A 27,238-nucleotide genomic window follows, 5' to 3' on the forward strand; every position below is an offset into this window, starting at 1 on the left:
AAATACGGCACAAAACTGTAAAATAAATGCTTTTTTTTTTTTTTACAGTAAATAGTCGTATTTCTTTGATGTATAATGTTTATACCATAGACTGTAAAAGATATGGACGTGTCATCACACCAACAAGGAGATGCCAAACAAGGGCAAAGAGGCGGAGCGCGAGCAGAACTACAGACGGCTGCTAGCATTTTTCTTAGACGGGCTTTCCTATGGGAGAAACGCTAATACTTCATTACCTGCGACCTGTTTGTGTTCTGACCACATGTGCTTGGTTGCACTATATCAGTGTTTAGACTTTTAAAAACACTATTTTAATACATTGAGCCACTAAACATTGTTATATTGACGTTTTGTCTACAGGAGGAAACACCAAATTACTTCCAAACACATAAAATATTCACCTTATTCTCAGCTGACGAGTGGGCGCTGCCATTCGAATCTTTTTGTCTCGCGACTTCCGGTCACATTCACTTCCATTCATTTTTTGACGTTAACAACTGCTCGTTACGCTGCTTGATGTTGCAATTTAATATTTTCCTATTATATTATGCTACTTGGTCTGTGTAGTCATGCAAACATTTGTTTGTTGAGCAAGTAGTTTGGCCATTTTCTGCCGTTTATTATTCCTAGTCATTTCTCCCATAGGCGACTGAATCGGAAGTTCTAAGACAATCGCGAAAACAGCCACACTTCCGTATTTTAGAATAAGGTCAATAGTCTGTGTTAGTAAATGCAAGGCTATTGATGAAATCCAGGCATAACACTGTATGACAAAGCTTCAAATGACTGTTTTATGGCCTACAGCTAATCAATCTATCAGATTCTGGAGGGCATTACGGGTCTAAAGAACATTATAAATGACGAATGATCTTAAATAAACTAACAATACATTTATAGAAATGGTGGATTAAGTATATAATTTCATTTATCTGGAAAACGGAGGCCACGTGAATGGTTTGTGAGTACAATAAAGTGTACACAGCATCCCATATCATCTGATAATTGTAAGAAATAATTCCTGAAAGCAATTGTCTGTGTAAAGCCACATAAAACAAAAGTATGATATATATGCCGAGTTCAGTGGCGAATCAGCTGAGGTGACGTGACAGCAACCAGCGAGACCTAGCTGTCACTCAGGTGGCCACGCCTTTAATTATGCAGACTTGAAATAACCTAATATAAAGGAAACAGATGAGATATAAAAAAATGTACCCCCCTCACAGTTGTCATGAAGGGTAATATTAGCTATATGAACCAAAATCGTTCTTTGTACCTGACTACAAACACCTTTTTCTTTGCTGTAAAGTTGGTCATTTTAACAGTGGGGTCAATAGAAATTTGCTCTAAATGGAGCCAGGAATAGCGGTATTTTGATGAATTGCAGTTTCATTTACTTCCCTATTTGCTTTACGAGGGAGAGCGGGAGGTTACCGCTTAGTTTATACACCAATCTTTTGAAGTTATAACATCTACAAATTAAACCCTTTGTTTCACAGATTGTAATAATATATATATATATATATATATATATGAGATATGATATAATATATTTATATGAGATATAATATAATATATTTATATATATGAACCAATGCTCATATCAAACAATGTTTCCCATAAGCAAAGAAACATACTAATATACTGAAAGCACTCTGTGACATTCCCACAACTATGAAACACCCTCATGGTAACACTAAAAATGTAAGCAATTTAATAAACATTTATTGATATGTAGATGTAACACAGAACTCTAATCTACATAACTGATGGGAATAAACCTAAAAAAACAAAAACAAAAGAACCATAGTAATGTCAACAAAAAGCATTAAAAGTGAAGTATCACACAGGGAATTCTGGGAACTTATTAACGGTTTATGGTTGTTCACCATACATACTGTTAACAAGATTACAGATTTTTTACTTGAGCATTTTTACTATTAAAATCACAGACATTTGCACAGTTCACTGTCAAACATTCTGACATGCTTTCAGATGAAATGTCTCAGTTGTGTTTTTAGTTTTCCTCTGTAGTTCAGTTTTGATCAGTTGAATGCGGTTTTGTTCCTCCCTCTGCAGGCAGTGTGTCAGTGCTGCCCACAGTGCTGTATCTGCTGCTCGGGGTTTTGAAAGAGGCGGTGAAAGGCTCTGTTGGAACTGAGAGTGGACAGCTGGTGTCAGGCATCCTGCAGGCCCTGCGCACTCTTCTCACTTCTCCCATGAGCAGAGCTGAGAAGAGTCGTGGGGCCTGGACTCAACTACTGCAATGCGCACTTCACACACTCCTGGAGTCCTGGAGTACAGGTAATTCTCTGTCAGATCACTCAGTCGCTACACGGTTTTCAGCATATGAAATCACTCACAGAGCTTGTCTTGAGCAGATAAAGTGGAGCCTGGAGTAGATGAGGTCACCATGTTGACATCGCTCACCATCTTCCTGCTGTACGCCAGCGCTGAGGTCACCTCTGTAGAGCCACTGCAAACCCGCTGCATCCAGACATTCAGAGCAAGTCTGGACTCTAAAGACCCCGTGGTAAGTGAGGGGGCAATTATAAAAGCTATTTTATGAAATTAAATATTTTTTTATACTAAAAGGTCGGATTAAATTCATTAAACTATAAATGTTACGATGGTATTTTTTATAAAGGATCTTTGTTTCACATAAATGCTACTTTGAGAGAAAAAATGTATTAAGCTCCTCAATTGTATGTCATTTTGGATGAAAGCATCTACTAAATTATGAAATGTAAATTAAGCAGCAAAGCAGTTTTAACATTTGTGCTCATGAAACATTTCTTGCTATTACCTATTGGAATGATTTCTGAAACAATCATGTCAAACTTTAGTAATAGCTGCCAAAAATTCAGCTTTATGCTGTCTTAACACCAGACGCAAAACTCTCAATTTGCACCACGCCATTTGCGTCATTCGTGCCGTGCTTATCGCGCCGCAGGATGTCTATTCGCGCGTTTGCATTGACTTAACATGTTAATCACACGCGCTTGACGTGCGTTCTGCGTCTGGTGTGAACGCAGCATTACAATTGCATAATTACATTTAAATTACTTTATTCAAACATTTTATTATATTCAGCAGATTTAAAAATAAACAATTAAAATTGTATATATATATTTTATATTATATTATGTCATATTTTTATTTCATTTTAGAAAAACGTAAATGTCGAGGCTTTGTTTTAAAACATTTAAAAAGATCTTACCAAGCCCCATATTTTGAAACGGTGGTATAATTTGCTCCTACAAATTCTGCATGATATATATTTTTTAATGTTTTTTTTTTGTTTTATTATTCCTCTATTAGGTGCTGAGCAGGAGTTACCAGTTGCTATTATCTTTATTTCAAGGCCCAGCGCCAGTAGCAAGGCCATTTATTCTGGCTCTAGGTGGTCGTCTGGTGTCTCAACTGGAGGAAGCTGAAAAGAGTCGTCCTCAAGGCCCAGCAGAGCTACAGGCCGTACAAGATGCAATCCGGGCCCTGGAAGCACTAGTGTTTGCTGCGGATGAAACTCACCGTAAGTCACTGCCAGTGTTCACAGTCTACAGTTAAGATAACAATATTAAGAATTGATTGGCTCTAAATAACTTTAAATCTTAAAGGGATATTGTTTCAAAATGTAATCACCATTTATGCACCCTTAAGTGCATTTAAAACTTTGAGTTTGTTTTTTGTTGAACACAAAAGAAGATATTTTGAACAATGCTGGTAATTGGTAATCATTGACATCTATAGATGGCTACTATCATTTAACAGAAGAAACAAGCTCAATTTTAAGTACATGCTAAAACGGACAATCCTTTTTTTTATTATTTTATTATTATTATTTTTGTCTGGAGCCAGCATTTAAGCTTCTCACCTTTGTCATGATGTGACAATATAAGTGATTTGATTTGATTTAGGATACGAAGATAATCAAATGAGTATTTGTTTGATTCCATGCAGGTCCTCAGCTGGTGGCTGTGCTGCTGCCTATCCTCATCTCCCTCCTCTTAGATGAGAATGCTTTGGCATCGGCTCCGGCGGCTTCTCGCTTGCTGCACGAATCTGCCTTGAGAGACCTCATGCGCATCGGCCCCCAGCACTCGGCTGTCTTAAAAGCGCTGATGGCCTCCGCTCCGCACATGAAAGCCAGACTGGAAGCAGCAGTCAAGGGGAACCAGGAGAGCGTGAACTCTAAAGCACAAGCACCTCCAGCCATCAGCAAAAACACACCCAGCATTCAACTGAAGATCAATTTCCTCTGAATCCAGTATTACGATAGAAATGACTGAGTGAATGTTTTAATCAGTGGTGTTTTAACGATAAATCACTTTAAAACTTGTGTCATTTAATAATTGTAGTCCGTTTCAGAAGTGCATTAACCTCTATGAGGATATTAATACTTATTTACATAAAGAAAGCAAGGAAAGGGGTTTTACAGGAATCGACTCAATCCTGGAAGTGAATGGCTTTCATTTATCTATTTTAGTCATCATGCAGTTTAGTGATGGGTTTTATTATTATCTGTTTAAAGAATGCAAATCATTAATTTCTCATTGACATGCTGCATTTCACAACTCAGCCTGGTGCAAAATCAGCTGCTCTGCTGGTCGTCAGTTACTTACTGAATTTACATATACAGTTAACCACGTCGTCTAGTAGTTTTAATTGCTTAAAGATAGATACATGGGTTGTGAATGTATTTATAAGAAAGCATTACAAACAAATGCTTCCATTGTATCACTTCACTGATATGTCTAATATAGCTGCACTATGGATGGAAGCGATTTCTACTGCATATAAACCTGTATGTATTAATCTAAATTGAAGCAAAAAGTCACATTTTATGATATAAAAGCTCTAAATAACATCACTGTTTGTTAATAATAACATTAAAATTGAAGAAGGTGGTCATGAAGTCAGTTTTACATCAAGAATTATTACTTTTCATGTCTATTTAAACTAATTTGGTATGTTTTTTATCATAATGTTAGTTTTTATCTTAAAACTGATTGTACTTTTTTTCTCATCACAACTGTTAATTTTAATCTCAATTAAGATTTCACACCTCATGATTATTTTATTATGTGGCTGAAATGGGTTTTCATGCATTCGAAATAGTAGTTTGATTTTGTGTATTGAGATTATGCATGCAAATCTGTGTTGGTGTCATTTATTACAGTTAATCTATTTTCACTTCTGACATGCAGTTTAAGCATTAGACTGATCATAAGTGAGCAAAAACATTAAACAAGCAGCAGAATATTTAATACACTAACATACTACAAACAAGTTTACAATGCAAGAAAACACAAAACACATTCTTCCACAAATATTCTGTAGACTTAAGGTGCTGCTTTCTTCTAGAAGCTGTGATGATCAATACAATTATGCATTTGTAACCTTACATTTTGTATAATGTAAATTGTACAGATTATATAATAATGCAAAAATAACATTTATTTTCTGGTTATATTACAAGAATAAAATCTAGATTTGCTTCAAGAGTCTCTGTTTTTACTCTACAGTGAAACCTAGGAGGGACATTCCTCAGTGTATAGTATGTCTTCATTTTAAAATATGTCTTAAAATCTCTTAAATATGTCTCTTTTGTTATTATTCATCGATAAAACGGATAATGCATTCAAGTAGTTTTGGGATTTACGTTAACCAAATATAGCTTGCTTCGTATATTAGACAGCGAGCGTCTTTGTTCACTTTGTACAATTTCGCAATATAGGTGAATGAATGTCTGATCTGTTTTTTTTGTCGACCTCGATGAAGGCGAGGTGTTTTAGCACCCCCTGTCGCTGAGCCGCATCGCTGCGTGTTTCTGACCGCTGCTGCTGCTGCTGCCGCGGAGCCTCGTGATATGCGGAGCCTCGACTAGTTCTCTCGTCTGCTCTCCATTTCACTCGATATTTCACCCGTCGCCTTCCCGTTCACTTTGACCTCTACCTTACGACCAACAGAAGCGGGGAATGAAGCAATATTCACATCTCTCCGTCTGATACAACTTTATTCCGAGACGAATTCTGTCCACCCTGTGTGTGTTTTCTCGTCGTTCGGCGATAAACGGTGAGTGTTTGTGTGTGTCGGCAGAGGGTTTGTGTCTCTGCTTCAGAGGCGCGTTGAGGCCTCGGGCTTTCACTCAAATTTAGCTCGCGGATTTAGTGGTAAACAGGAGGCCGCTGATGTGTGTCTTTGTTTTTTGGGTTTTCAACGTTAAAATGTTTTCAGATCTATTTTATGTATGGATGGAAAACATATTCCTTCGTTATTCAAATAAAGTAAACGAAGTTTGGGATTAATTAGGTCTCCCGAAGTGAAGCTAACAGGACGCATTTTAGCTAACGTAATCCCAGCTAGCCAAGTGTCGCTTTCACAGCCGTTTATTAGTGGTTTTACTCTTTTAGTGGGAAAAACATATAGTCAAATACAATTGTTAACGAGAAATTAAACGTTTGTAGAGTCTGTCATGGCGTTTAAGCTAACATAAGCTGTTTGAGCTCCAGAAAGAGGCCATCAGGACCAGATTGGACGTGAATATATTATTATTTCTTTGCTTAACTTGTTTCTGTAACGAACAGTCACGGTTATTTTGTGTGATATCGTTATGCTGTTTATTATGAGCCGTGTTCAGGTTTAATTTGACTTTGTTCACCTGCTCTGATCTCAGAATCGTGTTAGATGGCAATACATGAAGTTAAACAAACGACGTTATTTTGTAGATCAAACATATTGTTGGTGACCTGTTAGCGCTCATAGACACCGTATGTGTCCTCCTGAAAGGTGAGTTTTACTGTGTTGTTGTATAGGCTGTTGACATGATGACATCGCCTGCAATCAAGTTGTTTTTTGACTCCTTAGTCAGCTGCACTGGCAGAAAGTCAAAGAACATCATTTAAATCATGTTTGTCCATGAAACATCAAATGTCCTGAGTGTAAGAGCCACGGATAAAGCTGAACGTTTGCTGTGAAGTTGAATTGATCTCCATGCTCTAAGAACAACAACTGACTAAATATACTTTAGTAGTTACATTTAATTAGTTTAATCTATTTTACTATTAGACATTTTGATTAGTCTAATCTTTATTTAATAACTTTAAAGGTAAGCACGTGTGTGAATGTGTTGCTCACGCTAAATAAATAAACGAAGAGCTAAATAAATAGTTTTACCAAGACGATCAAAGCTTATTTACACTTGTAGTTCAATTATGATGTTTTGTTAGGTCCAGACAAATAAAGAAAACAATGCACGATCCTTGATCACTTGGCATTCGACGTTTCATTTCCAAGACTGAACGTAAAAGGGGAAAACAAACAGATCATGTTTGTAAAACTCTGTAACCACCCAAAAACAATGCAGTGGGCTGGGCTGAATGTGAATGTTTGTACATACTTATGATTGTATTTTCTCTATATCAGCCAATAACTCCTAAATGATTTATAAAATGTGTTGAGTCCAAACGATGCCAGGAATTTCCATGTTGAACACTCAAACTCATTTCCAATGCCTGTATTAAAATGTAGCAGACAACATTTTTATGATGACAGGAAAACCTAGAGAGACAGAGCTTTCTGTCAGTTTTAAGGTCTCATCTTGTGATGTCATGTCCTGTTTTAGGCTCGTTTCTGTGCACTTGTTCTATGTTGTATTCATATTTCAGTTGAACCACACCGGTATTGGTTTGGTAGACACTGAGGCCTTTTTTTCCAGCAGTCAAGCTTTGCATGTTTGATGTGCACCAAGGTGCGGATGACAGCATTCACACTTTTTCAAATGAACCACATAAACAGAGAAATCACATTAGAGTTGTTTTAATTATCAAACCAAACATTCAGGTTGAACACTCCCTGAAAACCCTTAGAAATGTACACTGTAAAACTTTTGAGTTAACTAGACTCATTTCATTTGATAAAGTTGTCAAATGAAATGAGTTTCGTTAACTTTAAATTTACTGAAAGTTAATTCTACTAATTTGAAATGAGTTTTGAACTCTGTGTTGAAGGCAATACATTAATTAAATACCTCTCAATACCATTCAACTTAAATGCAGTAGTTTCACAATACTCGTACAGATTAGTTTTTAAACTCAAATGGTTTGTAGCAATCGGTTTGATTAAACGGTTTGTGTTGCCTAAACTTATTGGGTTTTACAGTACTCAGTTGGTTTGACTTCTCTTCATTTATCAGGGTTCACTTTGCTCAAAATGCTTCATTTACTCAAATGGAGACTCATTAGGATTAGTTTTTCAGCTTAAATGGTTTGTTACAACCAGTTTTCCTCAAGGGGTTTAAGTTACCTTAACTTTTTGGGTTTTACAGTGTATGTATCAAAACAGAACTTTGGGCTTTAATAGGTTTTAGTTAATAAACTACAAACAGAACCTTAACAATAACTTGATGTTATGAATATAAATTGTATGTTATTGGTCTAGTGGATTAATCGACTGGGAATGAACATATCTATTAGTTTGAAAATGGCATAATTACAGTAAACTTTCAGAGTTCTCTTTCCAAGAGAGAGTGTATCCCAGGGCTATGGCATCATAACTTGTTTTCTGAAGTCTAGCATATTGGATGCATTGTTTGCTTCACAATGGCCCAGTGTTACTGTTAAGGTTACAAAACCAGAAAGAGCAACTCAGGATATGTTCTCTCATAGATTAAAAAGTTAATTGGTGCAAGCATATGCTGCAATTGTATAATTTGATTACAATCTGGCGACTTTCATATTTAAAACTCATTTAGGGGGTGTTCACAATTAGCAAGTTTGCTTCAATTAAACTGCCCTGGTGTGAGTTTGCTGTTAATGCAGTTCATTTGAATAAGTGTAAATGCCATGGTGTGACAAAAAAAACCCACCTTCTTGTTCCCCTTCCAAATAAACTTGTTTGTTTCGGCTGAAATATGAACACACCAAATGCAAATTAGGCCTGTCACAATTATAAATATATCGATATGTCACACAGTACATGGACATGACCTCGATTATTTTTGGTGATGCAATATATATCATCCATACATAAAACATTTAAGCTGATAGTGCAACATCTCTGTCTCTATTGGATGTGTTAGTCTCAGTATGGTTAAAAAAACTATTTTATCCACTATGAATTACTACTTTTTTCATGTGGGTATCTGAGATCTGGTAGCAGATATCGCAATCTCTGTTACTTTTTACCTTGCACCTGTTTTTTTACATTTATTATTATTATGATTATTATTTATTTAGGATATAAGTTTTCACATTCTGATTCTAATGCCTCAATTTTAAATGGTTAAAATGACTTATTAAATGAAAATTCTTAAGAATAAAATATTGTGTGTTTTTTGGAATAGAGTACTTGCATCGTGATAATACTGTATTGTCATTCAGGCATTATATAATGAGTGGCATAAAATGGCCTTAAAATTACAATAATATAGTTTATCGCAATATATTTTGGTGCAATATTTCATAAAACAAAAATAGATATTGTGACAGGCCTAATGCCAATGAGCAATCAAACCAAAAATAGTACTTAACTTCAGAAGATGCGACTAAAAAGACCTAATAAAATACTCAAGCATACCTGTTTGTTTCTTGTGATTGTCATCATGATTCTCGTATTCCTAAAGCAGATCTTAATGTTTGTGTGTGAACAGGAATTCTTGATGTTTTTTTTTTGTCGTAGTAGTAGTTTATTTATATAGCACATTTTTACAACACAACATTGCCCAAAGTGCTGAACACTCTTTCACACATTTATAGGAACATCATCATGACTTGACTGATAAAAATAGTATGATGTGTAAACGGATGTTTGGATGTTCAGTAAGTTGTCAAAAACTACAAGAGCCATAAAAGGCTTTTTTTTTTGTATCTTTAGTTTCATTTAAAAATGCCAGCATAAACACTAATTACTCTAGGGCAGTTTTTTTTTCAAGATTTTCTTCTTTGCATCCTGTAAAAGTGTGGATCAGGCCCTAAACACTTGCTTTGACTGTCAAGTTCAACAGGACATTCTCCCCAAGTCAAGTTAGCCTCTTAATCTGTTGATAAGTGGATCTCTCTGTTAGCCTCTAAGAAGCTGGTGTATCCATCTGAAGCCTGTCTGCAGCCAGCCGGGCAGTAATGAAGGACAGACTTTTGCTACTTCACATAAATCTGCCATTCTTATGAATTTATCCCAATGCTTAGCTCAGCTTGTCTGCTTTAGAAAAGTGCTGCTCTTTAATGGTTTGTTTCTCAGAACAATAAAAGCCTAGTGATTCTCAGTTTTTGTTGCCTGCTGTGTGTCTGTGAAGAGCTGGGCTGTTTGGGCCACACACTGTGAGTCATTGATGAACTATTCATCATCATGCGAACTGTTTGTTGGCCAGGCTTGCTAATCAGCTAATCACACCGATTTCTTTCAGTGCTTTGATTACAGGCAACAGTTCATCATGTTTATAGTCTGATCTACTCCTATTAGTATACCTTTCAAGTGCATACATCTTCAAAGAGTCATCTACTCCACCCGGTTCATTATTACCCAAGAGTTATCATTCAATTACTCAAGAGCTGCGTTTTCAGCTCGGCACCAAAAGACACATCATCAAGGGGGAGAAGGTGAAGCTTAGAGCCCTGAGGCATCATTGCAGAGGGTTTTGAGTGATGTATCCCAGATGTCATTTCCACACTCATATTTTCTGTTGTTTTCTTACTAAGGTGAAGACTTGATGAGACTTCAAGAGGACCAGTGACTGCCCCTGTTCATTTTTCTCCTGCTGCTGGCAGGGTGACTGGGTGTCGGGTGGATTGGGAAGTGGGGCATCATGGCGGACGTGGACCCGGACACGTTGCTGGAATGGTTGCAGATGGGACAGGGCGATGAGCGGGATATGCAGCTCATCGCCTTGGAGCAGCTCTGCATGCTGTTGCTCATGTCAGACAATGTGGACCGCTGCTTCGAAACGTGAGTGTACTATTATGCTGTTACTGTGCCTGGTGGGTGGTGTATATTTTCCTATTTAAATGGGATCAGAGTAAATCTATAATTTGTGTGTTGTACCAAATGTAAATGTCATTATGATGGCTAATACCAGTAAATATAAGCAAACATTTATAAACAAAAAAAATGTACATGTAAATAGGGTTGTAACGGTATGAATTTTTCACGGTATGATAATCGTCTAAAACAATACCACGGTTTGACGGTTTCGCGGTATACGGTATGTTACAAATGTTACAAAATAATAGAACAGTGAAGCAAATTTGACTTTTTCCAAATAATATATTTTTAGTTACTTTAAACAACACCTACAATGAACAAATAAAAATAAGAAAATAATAAATAATGTGTCAAAGTCCAAATAAAGTCCAAATAAACATGGTGCAAATCCTCAGTAAAAAAATAGATATAAATATTTACTATACTATAAATAGTTACATAACGAAACTAGATTCAATATGGAACATCTTTAGGTTTTATGTGCCAGCATGGATATGGTTGTCTGTGGATATGGATTTGGATATGGTTGTCTGCAATGCAGACAAACAGCTGCACCTTCATTTGCGTCTTTTGAAAACAGCAAGAGCAGCAGTTCGTCTTTGCTGTGTCACTGTTTTGTCATGTTTCTGTGCTGCTGTGCATGCAAAAGTACTTAGTATGAGAATTATTTCATGAAAAACTTTTTTTTTTTGGCGTTTTATTTAGCCGCGCATAAATGTATGCCTTTCTCTCATTCAGTGTTGTTCAAAAAGCTCATGTTGGTCCACAAACAAAAGCGAAACCTATGCTTATTGGTTGTGATATAGCGAGTTTGAACCAATCTGGGCATGGAGGAGGGACAATGCATCAATGTATCATGTCTGATTTGTCCGGAGACACAGTGACGAGCGTTTCTTTGTCAAATCAGCGAATGTTATGTGATACAGCACTTTAAAGCTGAGATTCGCTTCTTTATGCCAATCTTTGAATTGTATGAATCAGATCAGCGGATCAAAAGTTATTAAACATTTAAGAGCAATACTTATTTTTAGCCGCGGGCGGCTGTCTCGGTCTTTAAGGGTTAAAACCGTTGATATGCAATTGTTCATGGTATGATAATCGTGCACGTTCAAATCGTGGTAAACCGTCATACCGGTATATTGTTACAACCCTACATGTAAAATACAAAATAAAAGTTTATCATGTTAAAAAGAGCAGAGCTCAAATTTACAACTGAGTGCGTTTAGTTGTTTTTGATATCTCTTCAATTTAATATTCTATATATGTTTATATGTCCAATACATGGAAATGTTTATGCGAACATGCACTTTAAAGGTACTGTATGTAAGTTTTTGATTGTTCTAAAGCATAAAAATACCAAAATATTAAGGCAGGGAAATACATTTTAAAAATCATACGGTATCTAATTATTAAAAAAAAATTCACAATTCATTCAGGAATATTAGAATTTTTATTTTTTTAACCATTTATTTTAATTTACTAAGGCAAATAGTTTTAACATAAGCAACATAAGCAAAAAATAAGCAAAAATATCTGTTCTCTTATAATAAAATAAACCTAAGTGCTAAAGAGACTCAAACTTAATAAATAAAACGTTACAAAATGTAAACACTGAACAATCAAAGCAAACTTTAAGGTTGATCAACATCTGAAAAGTGTCTATAATAATTACACAGTAGTTGCGTCAAACCGTGCACCTCTATTGGAAATAACCTTAAGTTTATTGGCATTTCTTTCAAGGCATGCGCTCAGCAGCCACATTTTAATAAAGTTAGTGTTTTATATCAAACTTTTTTTTTAATATCGTTATTGACAATGGTATATTGTCAATAAATATCGATTTTTTTTTATCAGCCCAGTCCTACATAGCATGTTTCTTAATTATCTGCAAACATATTAAGTGAACATTTTTGTTTATCTGAAAAACAAGGCTAGAGTTAGATATTCTGCTTTGAATTTCGTTTCAGAATGGCTGTCTTTATTTTAATCATTTAACCCGTCCAATGCCAGTTTTGCCTATTAAATTTTAGTACTCCGGGTTGTCTTTGTGGGAAAACGGGGCTCTGTGTATGTCTGTAACTGAAATATGACAGTAACAGCCTCTGAATTGAAATACAGATGCAGAATTTCACATAAGGTGGTTATTATTTAGCAAATATAAAATATAAATATTACGAACGTAAATATTAGGTAAGCAGGTTACATTGTAACCCCGTGTCCTAACAACATTATACGTGAGGAGATACGCAGTGATGAGCAAATTGGCTGTTTGCGCCAGACGACACGGGACGGAAATTTAAATACAGCCGTTCAGAAGCACAGAATAGTGCACTCACTGCACTCCAACAAAATGGCAAGGTTTATAATTGAATTAATACATATTAAATCTCTCTTTAGTATTATTAAATGTACATGCTGAATTACTGATATGTGTTGATATGAGTCACAGTTCTATTTCAAATGGTTTATTTTATTTTTAACAACTGAGGTAAACTATCTGCTCTTGCTTTCAGTAGAATAGTAATAAATGTTATGTAAAATGGCACACAAACATTTAACAGTGATTAAAGCATATTTAGGTGTACCTTAGGTGATAATTTTCATAGTTTTCTGTTCTTCAGCTGCAAGAAATGAAAGCCATTGCTAAAATATAAATTTAGGTGTTGGTTAGGACAAAAATGCCTTTTAATATGAAAAATATTCCTTCTATCACTTTTCGTTGCTTTTATTTAGAACACAACTTAAATCATCCTTTAGGCTCTAGTCGGACTCACTCCTGTTGGTGTCATCAATCTGGCAATCTGCGCTTGGGTGTGTTTTGAACCAGAAGTCCAATACCTAGTTCAACCACTGGATGTCAAACGTACATACTGTACCTTTAAAAATAACACTGCATTCTCTCAATGTGTATTAGGCATGAGATTTAAACTATCATGTCTAAATCTAAAGGTGTTTCTATTGTGGATAGAATCTCATTACCTGTTAATATATAAATGTTGTACCCATAATGTCACAGATATTGGCAAATGAATAATTGCATGTTTTTTTACTTCATTGAACAATAAAGAGAATCCATAAAACGTAAATATTAAATTATTTATTAGGGGAAAAATTCCCCCGTCCAAATTTATAAGTACACACATATCTGCCGTCATTATATTTACAAAGCAACATGCATTATTAAAGGGTTCATTCTAGATTGGAGCAGTATTTACCTGTCTTGGCTATTCTAAAATTACATTTGGTGGTTGATTATTTCTGAAACTGCATTGTCAGTCAAGACAAGAAAGCCACTAGAACTGTTAAAGAGAATCAAGACAAAGATGGAAGCACCTTTTGTGTGTGGGAGTATATTTTTTTATTATTGTTGATGACCAAGCTCGGTCACAAGGGGTTTGTTAAAGACTGTAGATCAGGAGGATGGTTGCAAGAAGAGGAAATGAGAGTAACCTCTTTAACCCAAGCACACTGATCTGCATGAGCAGTTTTTTTGCATAAAGTTTGCTCATGTAAATTAAACCTCCCAATTGTTCAAATAGACTGTTCATTTTCATTAGTAATGATGACTGATACTTTTAACTGAATGTCACTTGAGGGATATATTGCATGTTACTTTATTAAAAGGCTGTTAACTTTGTAACTTTGTAAGATTTGTTTATCTCTCAAGAACTGGCAACCTATATTGGATGTCATTTTCTGTTGTTATCTACATGTATTATTTTGTCATATCTTCATTTTATTTCATTGCATATCACTATTGTACTCTCTCCAGCAAGTTAATCATGTATCTGCAGTGTCCCTCCATATTGTGCAGCCCTAAAATATATCATTTCATTTCACTCTGACAATCTGCTGTCTTATCACCGCAGGTGTCCTCCACGGACGTTTCTTCCAGCACTGTGTAAGATCTTTCTGGATGAGAGTGCACCCGATAATGTGCTGGAAGTGACAGCCAGAGCCATCACCTACTACCTGGACGTGTCCGCTGAATGCACTCGCAGGATTGTGGGAGTAGATGGAGCCATCAAAGCCCTGTGTAACCGGCTGGTGGTGGTGGAGCTCAACAACAGGACCAGCAGAGATCTGGCTGAACAATGTGTAAAGGTAGATGTTATTATATTACTTGCCTTGACTTGAAACACTTTTTCAGTTGGCTCTATGAGGTAAATTGTTGTTTTTGAATGGTAAATTACCATATATTGTCTCTTGTCATCAGGTTCTGGAGCTGATCTGCACTCGGGAGTCTGGAGCTGTATTTGAAGCAGGAGGACTGAACTGTGTGTTGAGCTTCATTAGGGACAGCGGTCATCTTGTGCACAAAGACACATTGCACTCTGCCATGGCAGTAGTTTCTCGCCTCTGCAGTAAGATGGAGCCACAGGACTCTTCCCTTGAGACATGCGTGGAGTCCCTCTCTAGTCTGCTGAAACATGAAGACCATCAGGTAGTGCATGACCAATAGACATCACCACCACTATAAATCTTCTTTCAAGTTGTTGAGGAATTACACTACCTGTAGTTTAGCTTTGTCTCCATATGAATAAATTATGTAAAGACTTATTTGGTCAAATGACATACAGTTGTTAGATGAAGAACATATTGGTGTCATTCACAGGTTTCTGATGGAGCTCTGCGCTGCTTCGCTTCACTGGCGGACCGGTTTACAAGACGTGGAGTTGACCCAGCCCCTTTAGCAAAGCATGGACTGACAGAAGAGTTGCTGTCCCGTATGGCTGCGGCAGGAGGTACTGCATCTGGACCCTCCTCCACCTGCAAGCCTGGCAGGACCTCTAGTGGAGCCGCTCCATCTGCTGCAGACTCGAAACTGAGCAACCAAGTGTCCACCATTGTCAGCCTGCTGTCCACACTCTGCAGAGGCTCACCACTTGTCACGCATGTAAGATGTACATTCACAGAACATTCTTGTTATTTGCTAAATGTAACAAGTACTGTGTGCTTTATCTGGTTTGTCATGATAGAACATTTCTGAAATGTATTGAAATTCCAGTATCGGCTGTTTACATTTATGAATAATTGTGTTTGCCATCCTCCTTTAGGATCTTCTGCGCTCAGAGCTGCCCGACTCTATGGAGAGTGCTCTACAGGGGGACGAGCGGTGTGTGCTGGACACTATGCGGCTGGTGGACTTACTGCTGGTGTTGCTCTTTGAAGGCCGCAAGGCTTTGCCCAAATCCACAGCTGGGTCTACAGGCCGTATTCCTGGACTGCGGCGTCTCGACAGCTCCGGGGAACGCTCCCACCGACAGCTTATTGACTGTATACGCAGCAAAGACACCGATGCTCTCATTGATGCCATTGATACCGGTGGTAAGTGTTCATATAGTGCATATTAATATGATAAAGTTAATATTTGGTTTTAGGAGGGTAGTAATTGAGGGAAGTTGCTTTGTATTTACATCCTGAATGACTTTGTCATTCAGTGTTTGCTGAGCATATTTTCTTTTTCTCTCCAAGCATTTGAAGTGAATTTCATGGATGATGTAGGACAGACTCTCTTAAACTGGGCGTCTGCATTTGGAACGCAAGAAATGGTAAGTTTTCTTTCTTTTTTTTTTTTTTTGTTCCCACATGTTGCAACACATTGCCTTCAGACACAATGCAACAGCATGAGCAAACAAACAGCAGACTTGAGAATAAAGGTTATGTGCTAAATTTAGGACGGCAATATTCTTATGTTGCACAATACGGTTATGTGAAGAAGACATGGCTGAATTGTCGAGATTGTAATTTTGGCTGACACGCCGGCAGCAGCAGTGCTACAAATGCCATGCATAATGAAAACCAATACAGTCTGATATCTTGACCCTCTTGGTCTGGTGATAGCTTGTGTAAGTTAGAAGAATGAGGTCAGTGTAACAGATGAACATTGTTTTCTGACGATTGCAAGATCTCACACTGTGTTCTGACCTGCTTTAGGTGGAGTTCCTTTGCGAGAGAGGAGCTGATGTCAATAGAGGTCAAAGGTCATCCTCCCTGCACTATGCTGCCTGTTTTGGCAGGCCACAAGTAGCCAAGGTAAAGTTTTTGTCATGTGACTTTGTATATTCATTGTATGTTTACATTCATTACACATTGTGTAATTTTCTGTTTGTGTAATGGCAAATGTTTTCCAACAGACTCTATTGCGCCATGGGGCCAACCCTGACCTGAGAGATGAAGATGGGAAAACTCCTTTAGACAAAGCTAGAGAGAGGGGACACAGCGAGGTTGTAGCAATTCTCCAGTCTCCTGGTAAGTCTGTCAACTTTTGTCTCTACTTCATATTTCAGCTAGTGACTGAATTAAAATAATCATTAAAGTGACTGTTACAAGTTCAAACAATAATAACCTAACATGTGTAAATTGAGGCTTAATTATATTCAGAGCGTGGCTTTTTTATTGAGCATCTTAAACCAGATTGAGTGTCATTAACTCAATCAGTAGTGTGGATTTAGAATAGCAGATAAATAGCAGATGAAGTAGTGTTTGTATATATTTTTTTACATTTATGGTTATATTAGTAAAATTTACACCAATTGTGCTCGCCAATAAAACAAAATGGGGATTTGCCTTTTTTCAAAATTAAGTTTTTTGTCTTGTTTGCTATAGGAGACTGGATGTGCCCTGTAAACAAAGGGGATGACAAGAAAAAGAAGGATGTCAATAAAGAAGAGGAGGAAGGCAGTGAGCCGAAAGGTGACCCTGAAATGGCGCCAATCTACCTGAAAAGGCTACTTCCAGTATTTGCACAGACCTTTCAGCAAACCATGCTGCCTTCAATAAGGTGAAAAGCATCATTATTAAGATACGTAATAATAAACAAACATCAAGCTGGTTGTATTCTTGTGTATCAAGTATAGCCCTTTTTATTTTGACGCTAGCAGTCCATGGGACCTTCAGTGTTTTGTTGTTAAAGACTCTTTGTATCTCTTTTACAGGAAAGCTAGTTTAGCTCTGATCAGAAAAATGGTGCACTACAGTTCTGAAGTTCTGCTTAAGGAAGTGTGTGATTCTGATGCTGGACACAACTTGCCCACTGTACTTGTGGAGATCACTGCGACTGTGCTGGATCAGGAGGTTGGATAATTTGTTGGATAAAATGATATTTTCTGAAAATTATTCAGATTGAAGTTAAAGTGTTACTGACTTGTTTACTATTTCACAGGATGATGATGATGGTCACCTGCTGGCACTTCAGATCATTAGGGATCTAGTGGATAAGGGAGGTGACGTGTTCTTAGATCAGCTGGCCAGGCTGGGTGTCATTAATAAGGTGTCCACTCTGGCAGGACCCACGTCAGATGACGAAAATGAGGAAGAGGCCAAGCCTGAGAAGGTCAGGCTCCACTAATACCAGACTTTATATTGTAGTGCAGTTAATTAATTTGTATAAACAATTTGTATTAAGGACAACTTTTTCTTGAAATTGTTTGAAATTTACCATTTTTGTTTTTCCAGGATGACGAACCACAAGAGGATGCCAAAGAGATTCAACAGGGAAAGCCTTACCACTGGAGAGACTGGTCCATCATCAGAGGCAGAGACTGCCTTTATATCTGGAGTGACGCAGCGGCTTTGGAGCTCTCCAATGGCAGCAATGGTTGGTTCCGTTTTATCCTAGATGGTAAACTAGCAACCATGTACTCCAGTGGAAGCCCAGAGGGAGGCTCTGACAGCTCAGGTAGGTTTTCCTGATTGGCAATCATTAATTTGAGCAAGATGTAATGTTGTCATCGACTTTTGTGAGCTCTAGTAGCTGATGTTTTCTTTCCATTCCTTTTGTAGAAAGCAGAAGTGAGTTTCTTGAGAAGCTGCAGCGTGCCAGAAGTCAGGTCAAACCAGTGACAGCTAGTCAGCCCATCCTGTCCACACAAGGGCCCACCAAACTCACTGTGGGTAATTGGTCTCTCACTTGTCTGAAAGAAGGTGAGATTGCCATCCATAACTCAGATGGCCAGCAGGCCACCATCCTCAAAGAGGACTTGCCAGGCTTTGTGTTCGAGTCAAATCGAGGCACTAAGCACTCTTTCACTGCAGAAACTTCTCTAGGTACATTTCAGTTAAAAGTTAAAAAAGGTTTGTTTTATAAGCATCTGTCCCCAGTCATTAAGTTAATGCTTCTGTTTGACACAGGGTCTGAATTTGTTACTGGCTGGACTGGTAAGAGAGGAAGAAAGCTGAAATCCAAATTGGAAAAAACAAAACAGAAGGTATGACTAATAAAGATTGAATCTCTGTTTGACCATGCATAATTGAGACTTGAGTACACAAATGCCTCATTTTTGCTGCGCAGAATGGGTTACTTCAGCAGAATACAAATAGGAAATACAGTACATTGATTAGGCTTGCATTTCCACTGCCAACAGTACCATGGGAACATGTGGTGTACACCAGTGTTTGCAATTAATATCAGCCTCACTCATACACAGAATAAAGCTTTATGGGTTGTTCGCATATTGCATCTTTTGCAAACTATAGTACGTTATTTTAAATATATAAAGAAAGCATCCCCAGTCACATTTTCCACATGTTATTTAGATGCCCTAAGTGTTGCTTCTTTGCCTCTGGCTCTTTGCCATAAGAAAACGCCAAGGTTGGGTTAACCATGGATTGTTGCTGTGTAAACCAATATTGTTTAGCAGCAAGTCTAGCTCTACCCTTTTGGTATGGTACTGTTGTGCTAGCTTCCCTCTGGAAATGCAAAAAAAATTTCATAGTTCTTTTTGGTGCCTTTGGTGAAAACAGACATAAGTCCTTATTGTACTGTAACATACCGAACCGCAGCTCTCAGCAGAAAAGGGCCAAAAATGTGCTCAAATGTTCGGGGTTGCTAAGATGTTTTTGTTGAGGAAACTGATGAATAGAAAATTCAGAAAAAAATATTTGGCATCTTGGGTAACGTTATTGTCTTTTATAATTGTAATAGATCTTTGCGGAATAAGTATTATAATCCTTGCTGATTTTCTTTTCAAAACATCCTACCTAAAGTAGTGTATTTAATGACATTATTCAACATTCTGTTTCTGCTTCTGTCTTTGTAGGTGAAAACCATGGCCAGAGATCTGTATGATGATCATTTCAAGGCTGTGGAGAGCATGCCGAGAGGTGTAGTTGTCACTTTGAGAAACATTGCCACTCAGCTGGAGTCTGCTTGGGAGCTACATACTAACAGACAGGTAGAATTATGCTAAATGTGCAAATTTAAAATGCAAATATATGTTCTCTCATTTTACCCCATGTTGTTGAGGTCGAAAAAACAAAAAAAATTTCCCGTGTTTTTTCTTTTTTCTCAGTGCATTGAAGGTGAAAACACATGGCGAGACCTCATGAAAACAGCACTAGAGAATTTAATAGTAGTTCTCAAGGATGAGAACACCATTTCTCCTTATGAAATGTGCAGCAGTGGCCTCGTACAAGCGCTTTTTACTGTCCTCAGCAATGTGAGTCACACACACAAATTAGTTTTGTCAGTTGTAAACATGTTGTCAGCTTTTATTCTCATTGCTCATTACCTTCTTACTATTTTTCTCAGAGTGTGGAACTTGACATGAAACATGATTGTAAGCCTCTGATGGAAAGAATAAATGTGTTCAAGACTGCATTCACTGAAAATGAAGATGACGAAAGGTAAACTGTATATTATGTTCCACTTGAACGGTTTGTGTTTTTGTTGGGCTCTTCTTAGAAGTCTACATCTTAACCAGCAGTTTATTTGTATGGTTAGGATGAAATGAGAGAATTTGTTTGTAGTCTGTTTGTCTTATGTCAATGCCTCTCTCTCTCTCACCTCCAGCCGACCCGCAGTTGCCTTAATCCGCAAACTGATAGCAGTGCTGGAATCAATAGAGCGGCTACCTTTGCACTTATATGATACCCCAGGCTCAACATATAATTTACAGGTCAGTCTCCATCTTTGCAGATGTATTTTTAGTTTAGAACTTTTTTAAATGGCGACCTCTTTCATTATGAATAGTATAGTTTCACTGAATGGTTTTCCTGTTGTATTAGATACTGACAAGGAGGTTACGCTTCCGCCTGGAACGTGCTCCAGGTGAAACAGCCCTGATTGATCGAACTGGAAGAATGTTGAAGATGGAGCCGCTGGCCACTGTTGAGTCACTTGAGCAGTATCTGCTCAAGATGGTAGGATGTTGTCTCTTTTTTTTCCTATTATTCTATATTGACTCATTTGTATTCTTACAGGCCTCTTAGAAAAAGTTGTAACTTTTGTCTCATCCTTCCCCAGGTGGCCAAGCAGTGGTATGACTTTGACAGGTCCTCATTCATCTTTGTTAGGAAGCTCAGAGAGGGCCAGAACTTCACCTTCAGGCACCAGCATGACTTTGATGAGAATGGAATTGTGTATTGGATTGGTACCAATGCAAAGTGAGCAGCTTTGTGCTTTTTTTCCTGGTCATTTTTATTGAAATTGAATTTGTATTTATTTCATACACTAAACCCCAAGGTGACCTACTTGACTTGATTGTAGATGTTAATTCTTTTCTGCTTTCCTTCAGGACTGCGTATGAATGGGTGAACCCTGCTGCTTATGGATTAGTGGTTGTGACCTCCTCCGAGGGCAGAAACTTGCCTTATGGCCGACTTGAAGACATCTTGAGCAGAGACAGCTCCGCCCTCAACTGTCACACCAACGATGATAAAAACGCCTGGTTTGCCATTGACCTCGGTTTATGGTTTGTCCCCTCTGCATACACACTTCGTCACGCTCGTGGATACGGTCGGTCCGCTCTCAGAAATTGGGTGTTTCAAGTGTCCAAAGATGGTCAGAACTGGATGACTCTCTACACCCACGTAGATGACAGCTCTCTCAATGAACCAGGGTATGGGTGTTAAAATTAGTATGTTGGAGCTGTTATTGAGCTCTGACTGTTTTGAGTGCCTTTTTTAGTGCACCTACTAATTTGACCCATTCTTGGATTAGGTCAACAGCCACATGGCCTCTGGATCCATCCAAAGATGAGAAGCAGGGCTGGAGACACATTCGTATTAAACAGATGGGAAAGAATGCCAGCGGACAAACACACTACCTCTCCCTGTCTGGTCTAGAGATCTATGGCACTGTTACTGGTGTGTGTGAGGATCAGCTGGGTAAGTGCCAATCATTTCTAATGCAAGATTTTGTCATATTGTTTGAAAGTGTAAATATTATACTAAGTCTGAGAGCTGTTGATTGTGAATATTTGGAATGTAATTAATCGAGTTGCAGTAGTCTAATAATATTGATTTTTCTGTTGGGATTTATCTCTCAAAGCACCACGGTGGCAACATTGAAAATTCAGTGATGTGTGCTAATTTATTTTACTGGACAGTTGGTTATACTGTAAAGTGTTAATGTAGCAGTAAAGATGTGTACTAATAGGGGTTTATTTACTGATACTCATTTTAATAAACTATTATTGTTATTTCCATGTAGCTATATATCGTTTCAAGCAATAGCTGATATCATTAACATGTCGACTGGAAACCGAAAATGCTAAAATAGAGAAAAAGTAGCCTCAAATCAAAATAGCTCTGTTCAGGTATTTAATAAGTCCTTGTTTGTTCTTTGTTGTCAGGTAAAGCAGTGAAAGAGGCAGAGGCCAACCTGAGACGGCAGCGGCGACTCTTTCGCTCGCAGGTGATGAAGTACATTGTTCCAGGAGCGCGGGTGGTGCGAGGCATTGACTGGAAGTGGCGAGACCAGGATGGCAATCCTGCTGGAGAAGGCACTGTGACTGGAGAAGCCCACAATGGTGAGGAATGGCTTCATTTTTGTGTATCTTAGTGTGTGCTTCAAACTGTTGGTAGCTTGTATAGGACAGCGCAGTGTGTAGTGCTAATGCTTTAGCAGATTTCTGTACAACGGTGTTCAAGGCATCAGTGCATCGGACCACATGAAAAGTGCTTTACTGGCCAATCAACAATGGAGTTCAGTAATACTTCAGTGTTTATAGGAAACAAATTGTGAACATCAAGTGCATTTGCATGTTTTGAGGAGCTTTCTGCAGCAAATCCATCACAAGTGAGGGGGGGAGATGGAGTTACCCATTACTGACCTTCACACTGTAAAAACAGTACTAAAGTTAAAACACATTGGACTTGTTTTCCCAGCATGCTTCAGAGGGACTGCTTTGAGACCAGCCCTTCTTATTTTCAAGAACTTTCCCAGATGCTTTGTGTAGTTAAAGATAATGAATGAGCATAGGGCTGATCCGAAACCAGTCTTTCTTCCTGTGTTTACTTCCTAATGTGGCGCTTTCCTCTTGCTCCTATTCTGCATGAAGAAATTTAAACAAATGATCTGTTTGACTCTCTGAAGTTCAATAAGTGTTTTATTACTCATTTTTGCTCTCTGCAACTGTCACTCCATACTTTTGTTTTTATTAGTTTGCTATTTTGAAGTGCAACCTTTATCCCTCCCCCCCAACTTAACAGGTAACATTTTTGATGTACTACTCATATTCTGTTAAACATCCACTCTGTTGCTACTAATTCTTTGGGCAGCCATGTTTCAGTGTGTAAAACTGCCTTTTTAACCTGTCTCCATCAGTCAAGTCAAGTGCATGTTGATGTCACAATTTGCAAGCTCCGAATGAACTCCATTGCAAGTGTATTTGACACTGACCGAAATGATTCTTCTGTTCTTTTTCTTAAGTGGCTTTGTAGCTTGGCATTTGCAAAAATCTACTGCTTTTTTATTTATTTATTTTTATTTGTCATTTTCTGTGCTTCATGTTTCTACCTCACTGCTTCACCTGGACCAGAGTGAATTGGCTTTCATCCTAGATTATCGTCAGTAGTTTTAATATGAATTGAAGAGGTTTAGTGGAGAGATAAAAACTGAATTTGACCTCAACCCATTGGTCTTGGTTTGTTTTGTGGTTTCTGGTCCAGTGTCGAGCAAAAGCTGTTGTCTTTGACTTGCTGCTGTCCTTCTTTGCTCTCTTGCTGGGTCTCACCCGTTCATATCCCCCCTCCCTCCCCCACTTTCCAGGCTGGATTGATGTCACCTGGGATGCCGGTGGCTCAAACTCATATCGTATGGGTGCGGAAGGGAAGTTTGACCTCAAGCTTGCGCCAGGGTACGACCCTGAGTCAGCGCCATCACCCAAACCTGTCTCATCCACTGTTGCAGGCACACCGCAGTCCTGGAGCAGCCTGGTGAAAAATAACTGTCCAGACAAGGGTGGCTCATCCTCCACAGCGGGGGCCAGTTCCTCCAGCCGCAAGGGTAGTAGCAGTTCCGTGTGTAGCGTGGCCAGCAGCAGCGATATAAGCCTCAGCTCCACCCGAGTGGAGCGCAGGGTCGAGAGCCTGTTCGAGCAGGGAGTAGGCGTCATCGGAGGGCCCCCAGGAGCTGAGGGCCAAGAACCCATAGTTGTGCTTTCCTCAGCCGAAGCTGGCTCCGCCTCCAGCACCAGCACATTGACAGCAGACACAGGAAGCGAAAGCGAGCGTAAAACACCAGGACCTGATGGCACTAGACAGTCAGCGGAGTCCACAGCCATCTCTATGGGAATCGTTAGTGTGAGCTCGCCTGATGTCAGCTCTGTTTCAGAGTCGTCTAGTAAAGACGCTGCATCCCAGAGGCCCTTGTGCTCTGCCACCAGTGCGCGGCTGTCTGTCAGTTCACTTTTGGCAGCTGGAGCACCCATGAGTTCTAGTGCCAGCGTCCCCAACCTGTCCTCTCGCGAGGCCAGCCTGATGGAGTCGTTCGTTCGGAGGGCACCCAACATGTCTCGCACTAATGCCACCAACAACATGAACCTGAGCCGAAGCAGCAGTGATAACAACACTAACACGCTGGGACGAAATGTCATGAGCACTGCCAGTGAGTATCTTTAACCACTTACTGATTTGATTCAGTAGCAGACATTTTTCTTGTAATCTTTGGCTTTCCCAGTTAATTGAAAGTAAGATTGAAATGATAAAATGGAATCCTTGAAGTATTTATAATATAATTAGTGTCAGAGTTTTTTTAGAAATGTTTCTCAACAGTCACTCGTTTTAAACCATGAGTTAATGTAAAATTGTTTAAGCAAGAGGTGGGGCAGCAGAGTAAAATGACAGCGGTGAAGACAAACCAGAACTATAAATACTGTGAAAAGACGTTTACTAACACCTAACAGAACAACATATACACATAAACCATCAGCACATTGAAAAAGTACTGTAACAGACGTCTATATGCAGCCAAACCATGCAGACCAGATGATTTGCAGCTCCTCTTGTTCTGACAAGTGCTGCGGAGATCACACGGTGCATCAGTGTTTTAATATCGAAAGTGTGAAGATGTTTTTCAGACTAAAAGAGACAGTTGTTCTGTTACAGAACCATGTATTAGATTATTTTTACCCTCTTCTTTTTAAATTAGTTTATGAATATTTAATTAGTAATTTTATATTTAGTATTTTATGTTAGTTGCCTGTCGCCTGTATCAGAGAGCCTGTTGACTACCTCTGTACACACTGCTCTCTGGTTTAGGAAAGGCTTTCCTCTACACCAGCCATCTCAGTCACCAGTGAAACAGTTTTTCCATTAGCAGATGGCATTGTAGATGTGCAAAGACCACAGCTTATGCCAGAAAACAGATATTCTGATATTTCCCAGCACGGTCACAGTTGTAGTTTTGTATATTAATGAGTCTTCTTTAGTTTGCATTCTTTTTTAAAAAATATTTTATTTGGTTATGGCAGAAAATATATTATTATATTTAGCAAAAAAAAGTGCAACATTTAGGAACAAAATGAAAGGACTCTTCACCTTACATTTGTTTCAAATTTTGTTTAAAAATCATGACTAAATTGTGAGATTTGTATCGTGAATCGTATCGAACCATGAGTCAGGTGAATCATTACATCCCTATTAAAAATTTATATTATTAATTTAATTTTATTCTATTATTAATTAGTAATTTTGAATTTTTTTTGTATTGACATTTGATTTGCTGCCTTACCCTTTTCAGGACTAATAGAGGACTAAAACTTCTTGTTTTTTAGTTATAGTCATTATCGAGATACATCCAGCACAATTAAACAGTTCTGTGAATATTAACATGATTCTAATTCTGCCATGATTTGCATGTTTAGCCTGTAGAGCAAGCTTTTTCAGTTACCTGCTTATTTTGTTCTTTTTGTAGACTAATCACAGTTTTTGGGTTTTGTTTGCAGCTTCTCCACTTATGGGTGCGCAGAGCTTTCCTAACCTTACAACCACTGGTACCACCTCAACTGTTACAATGTCCACCTCTATAGTAACCAGCAGCAATAATGTAGCCACGGCAACTACAGGTTTGTCCGTCGGCCAGTTGCTCAGTAACACGCTGACGACCAGCCTGACCTCTACATCTAGCGAGAGTGACACAGGTCAGGAGGCTGAATTTTCCCTCTATGGTAGGCCATATTGCATTTATCATTTGCTTACACAAAAACAATCTCTCATCCTGTCTTGTTCTAGTGTGTCTGCTGTTTTTGCAGATGTCTAATCCCTAATGTTTTTGCTAATTAACTAACTTCACAGTGTTTTTCTCTGAATTGAAAGGTTTATTATTAGCAGCATGAAACCTAATTCTTTTCATTGCCTTTCTTTTGCTCAGACTTCCTGGACAGTTGTCGGGCCAACACTTTGCTTGCAGAGTTGGATGATGAAGAAGATTTGCCGGAGCCAGATGATGACGATGATGAAAATGAGGATGACAATCAGGAGGAACAGGAGTATGAGGAAGTTTTGGTACGGTCCAGGGTCAACCTTGGTTACCACGTTCATATTCATAGGGTAAAACCTGTTGTAGTTTCAATAATAGTACAGTGAAGATCCTTAATTTTTGGTTTTCTTGGTGTTCTCCTCTCTGATTACTTGACATTTGGTGTTTTTGTTTTTAGTTTGGTGAACAGTGGTGTATTTCTTGGTTAGGAATGTATTTGGTGTTCCTATCTTTTAAATGATTTATACATTTATTTGGTTTGTATGCTCGTTTACCAGCATGGCTCCTCTGTGTAGCATGTCTTCAGTTAGTTGAAATATGTGTCATATTTTTGAGCAGTTGAACATTAGGTGTAAGAGAGCTTTACTGCTTTGCTTTTAAAGGAGGAAGAGGAGTATGAAACCAAAGGGGGCCGTCGCAGGACCTGGGATGACGACTTTGTGCTGAAACGACAGTTTTCTGCTTTAGTACCTGCATTTGACCCTAGACCAGGCAGGACCAACGTCCAGCAAACTACTGACCTGGAAATCCCCCCACCAGGTACTGTATCTGTCAGCTTAC

At 38.4% G+C, this 27,238-nt stretch overlaps 2 protein-coding genes across 22 annotated transcripts in view; both read left to right on the plus strand.

Moving 5' to 3' along the window:
- heatr5a (HEAT repeat containing 5a) overlaps positions 1–5,499 on the plus strand; it is a 41,723-nt gene extending 36,224 nt beyond the window's left edge. For 4 of the 5 annotated variants that reach the window (XM_009293121.3, XM_009293123.3, XM_009293122.3 and 1 more), the window contains 4 exons: positions 2,077–2,301; positions 2,379–2,530; positions 3,319–3,529; positions 3,958–5,499. In XM_009293121.3, the coding sequence (XP_009291396.2) occupies positions 2,077–2,301; positions 2,379–2,530; positions 3,319–3,529; positions 3,958–4,259 (890 nt within the window). In that variant the 3' untranslated portion in view covers positions 4,260–5,499. 5 annotated transcript variants of the gene reach the window in all.
- Positions 5,500–5,816: 317 nt separating this feature from the next.
- hectd1 (HECT domain containing 1) overlaps positions 5,817–27,238 on the plus strand; it is a 30,898-nt gene continuing 9,476 nt past the window's right edge. For 2 of the 17 annotated variants that reach the window (XM_009293111.5, XM_009293114.5), the window contains exons 1-28: positions 5,817–6,072; positions 10,692–10,938; positions 14,844–15,078; positions 15,191–15,418; positions 15,590–15,871; positions 16,032–16,302; positions 16,450–16,526; positions 16,912–17,010; positions 17,112–17,226; positions 17,584–17,758; positions 17,913–18,051; positions 18,140–18,310; positions 18,433–18,655; positions 18,760–19,023; positions 19,108–19,184; positions 20,016–20,150; positions 20,268–20,414; positions 20,507–20,601; positions 20,768–20,873; positions 20,983–21,117; positions 21,221–21,360; positions 21,492–21,815; positions 21,917–22,083; positions 22,551–22,727; positions 23,969–24,805; positions 26,145–26,366; positions 26,570–26,748; positions 27,061–27,217. In XM_009293111.5, the coding sequence (XP_009291386.2) occupies positions 10,799–10,938; positions 14,844–15,078; positions 15,191–15,418; positions 15,590–15,871; positions 16,032–16,302; positions 16,450–16,526; positions 16,912–17,010; positions 17,112–17,226; positions 17,584–17,758; positions 17,913–18,051; positions 18,140–18,310; positions 18,433–18,655; positions 18,760–19,023; positions 19,108–19,184; positions 20,016–20,150; positions 20,268–20,414; positions 20,507–20,601; positions 20,768–20,873; positions 20,983–21,117; positions 21,221–21,360; positions 21,492–21,815; positions 21,917–22,083; positions 22,551–22,727; positions 23,969–24,805; positions 26,145–26,366; positions 26,570–26,748; positions 27,061–27,217 (5,317 nt within the window). In that variant the 5' untranslated portion in view covers positions 5,817–6,072; positions 10,692–10,798. 17 annotated transcript variants of the gene reach the window in all.

Source organism: Danio rerio, chromosome 17 (genome assembly GCF_049306965.1).
Source record: "Danio rerio strain Tuebingen ecotype United States chromosome 17, GRCz12tu, whole genome shotgun sequence".
NCBI lineage: Eukaryota > Metazoa > Chordata > Actinopteri > Cypriniformes > Danionidae > Danio > Danio rerio.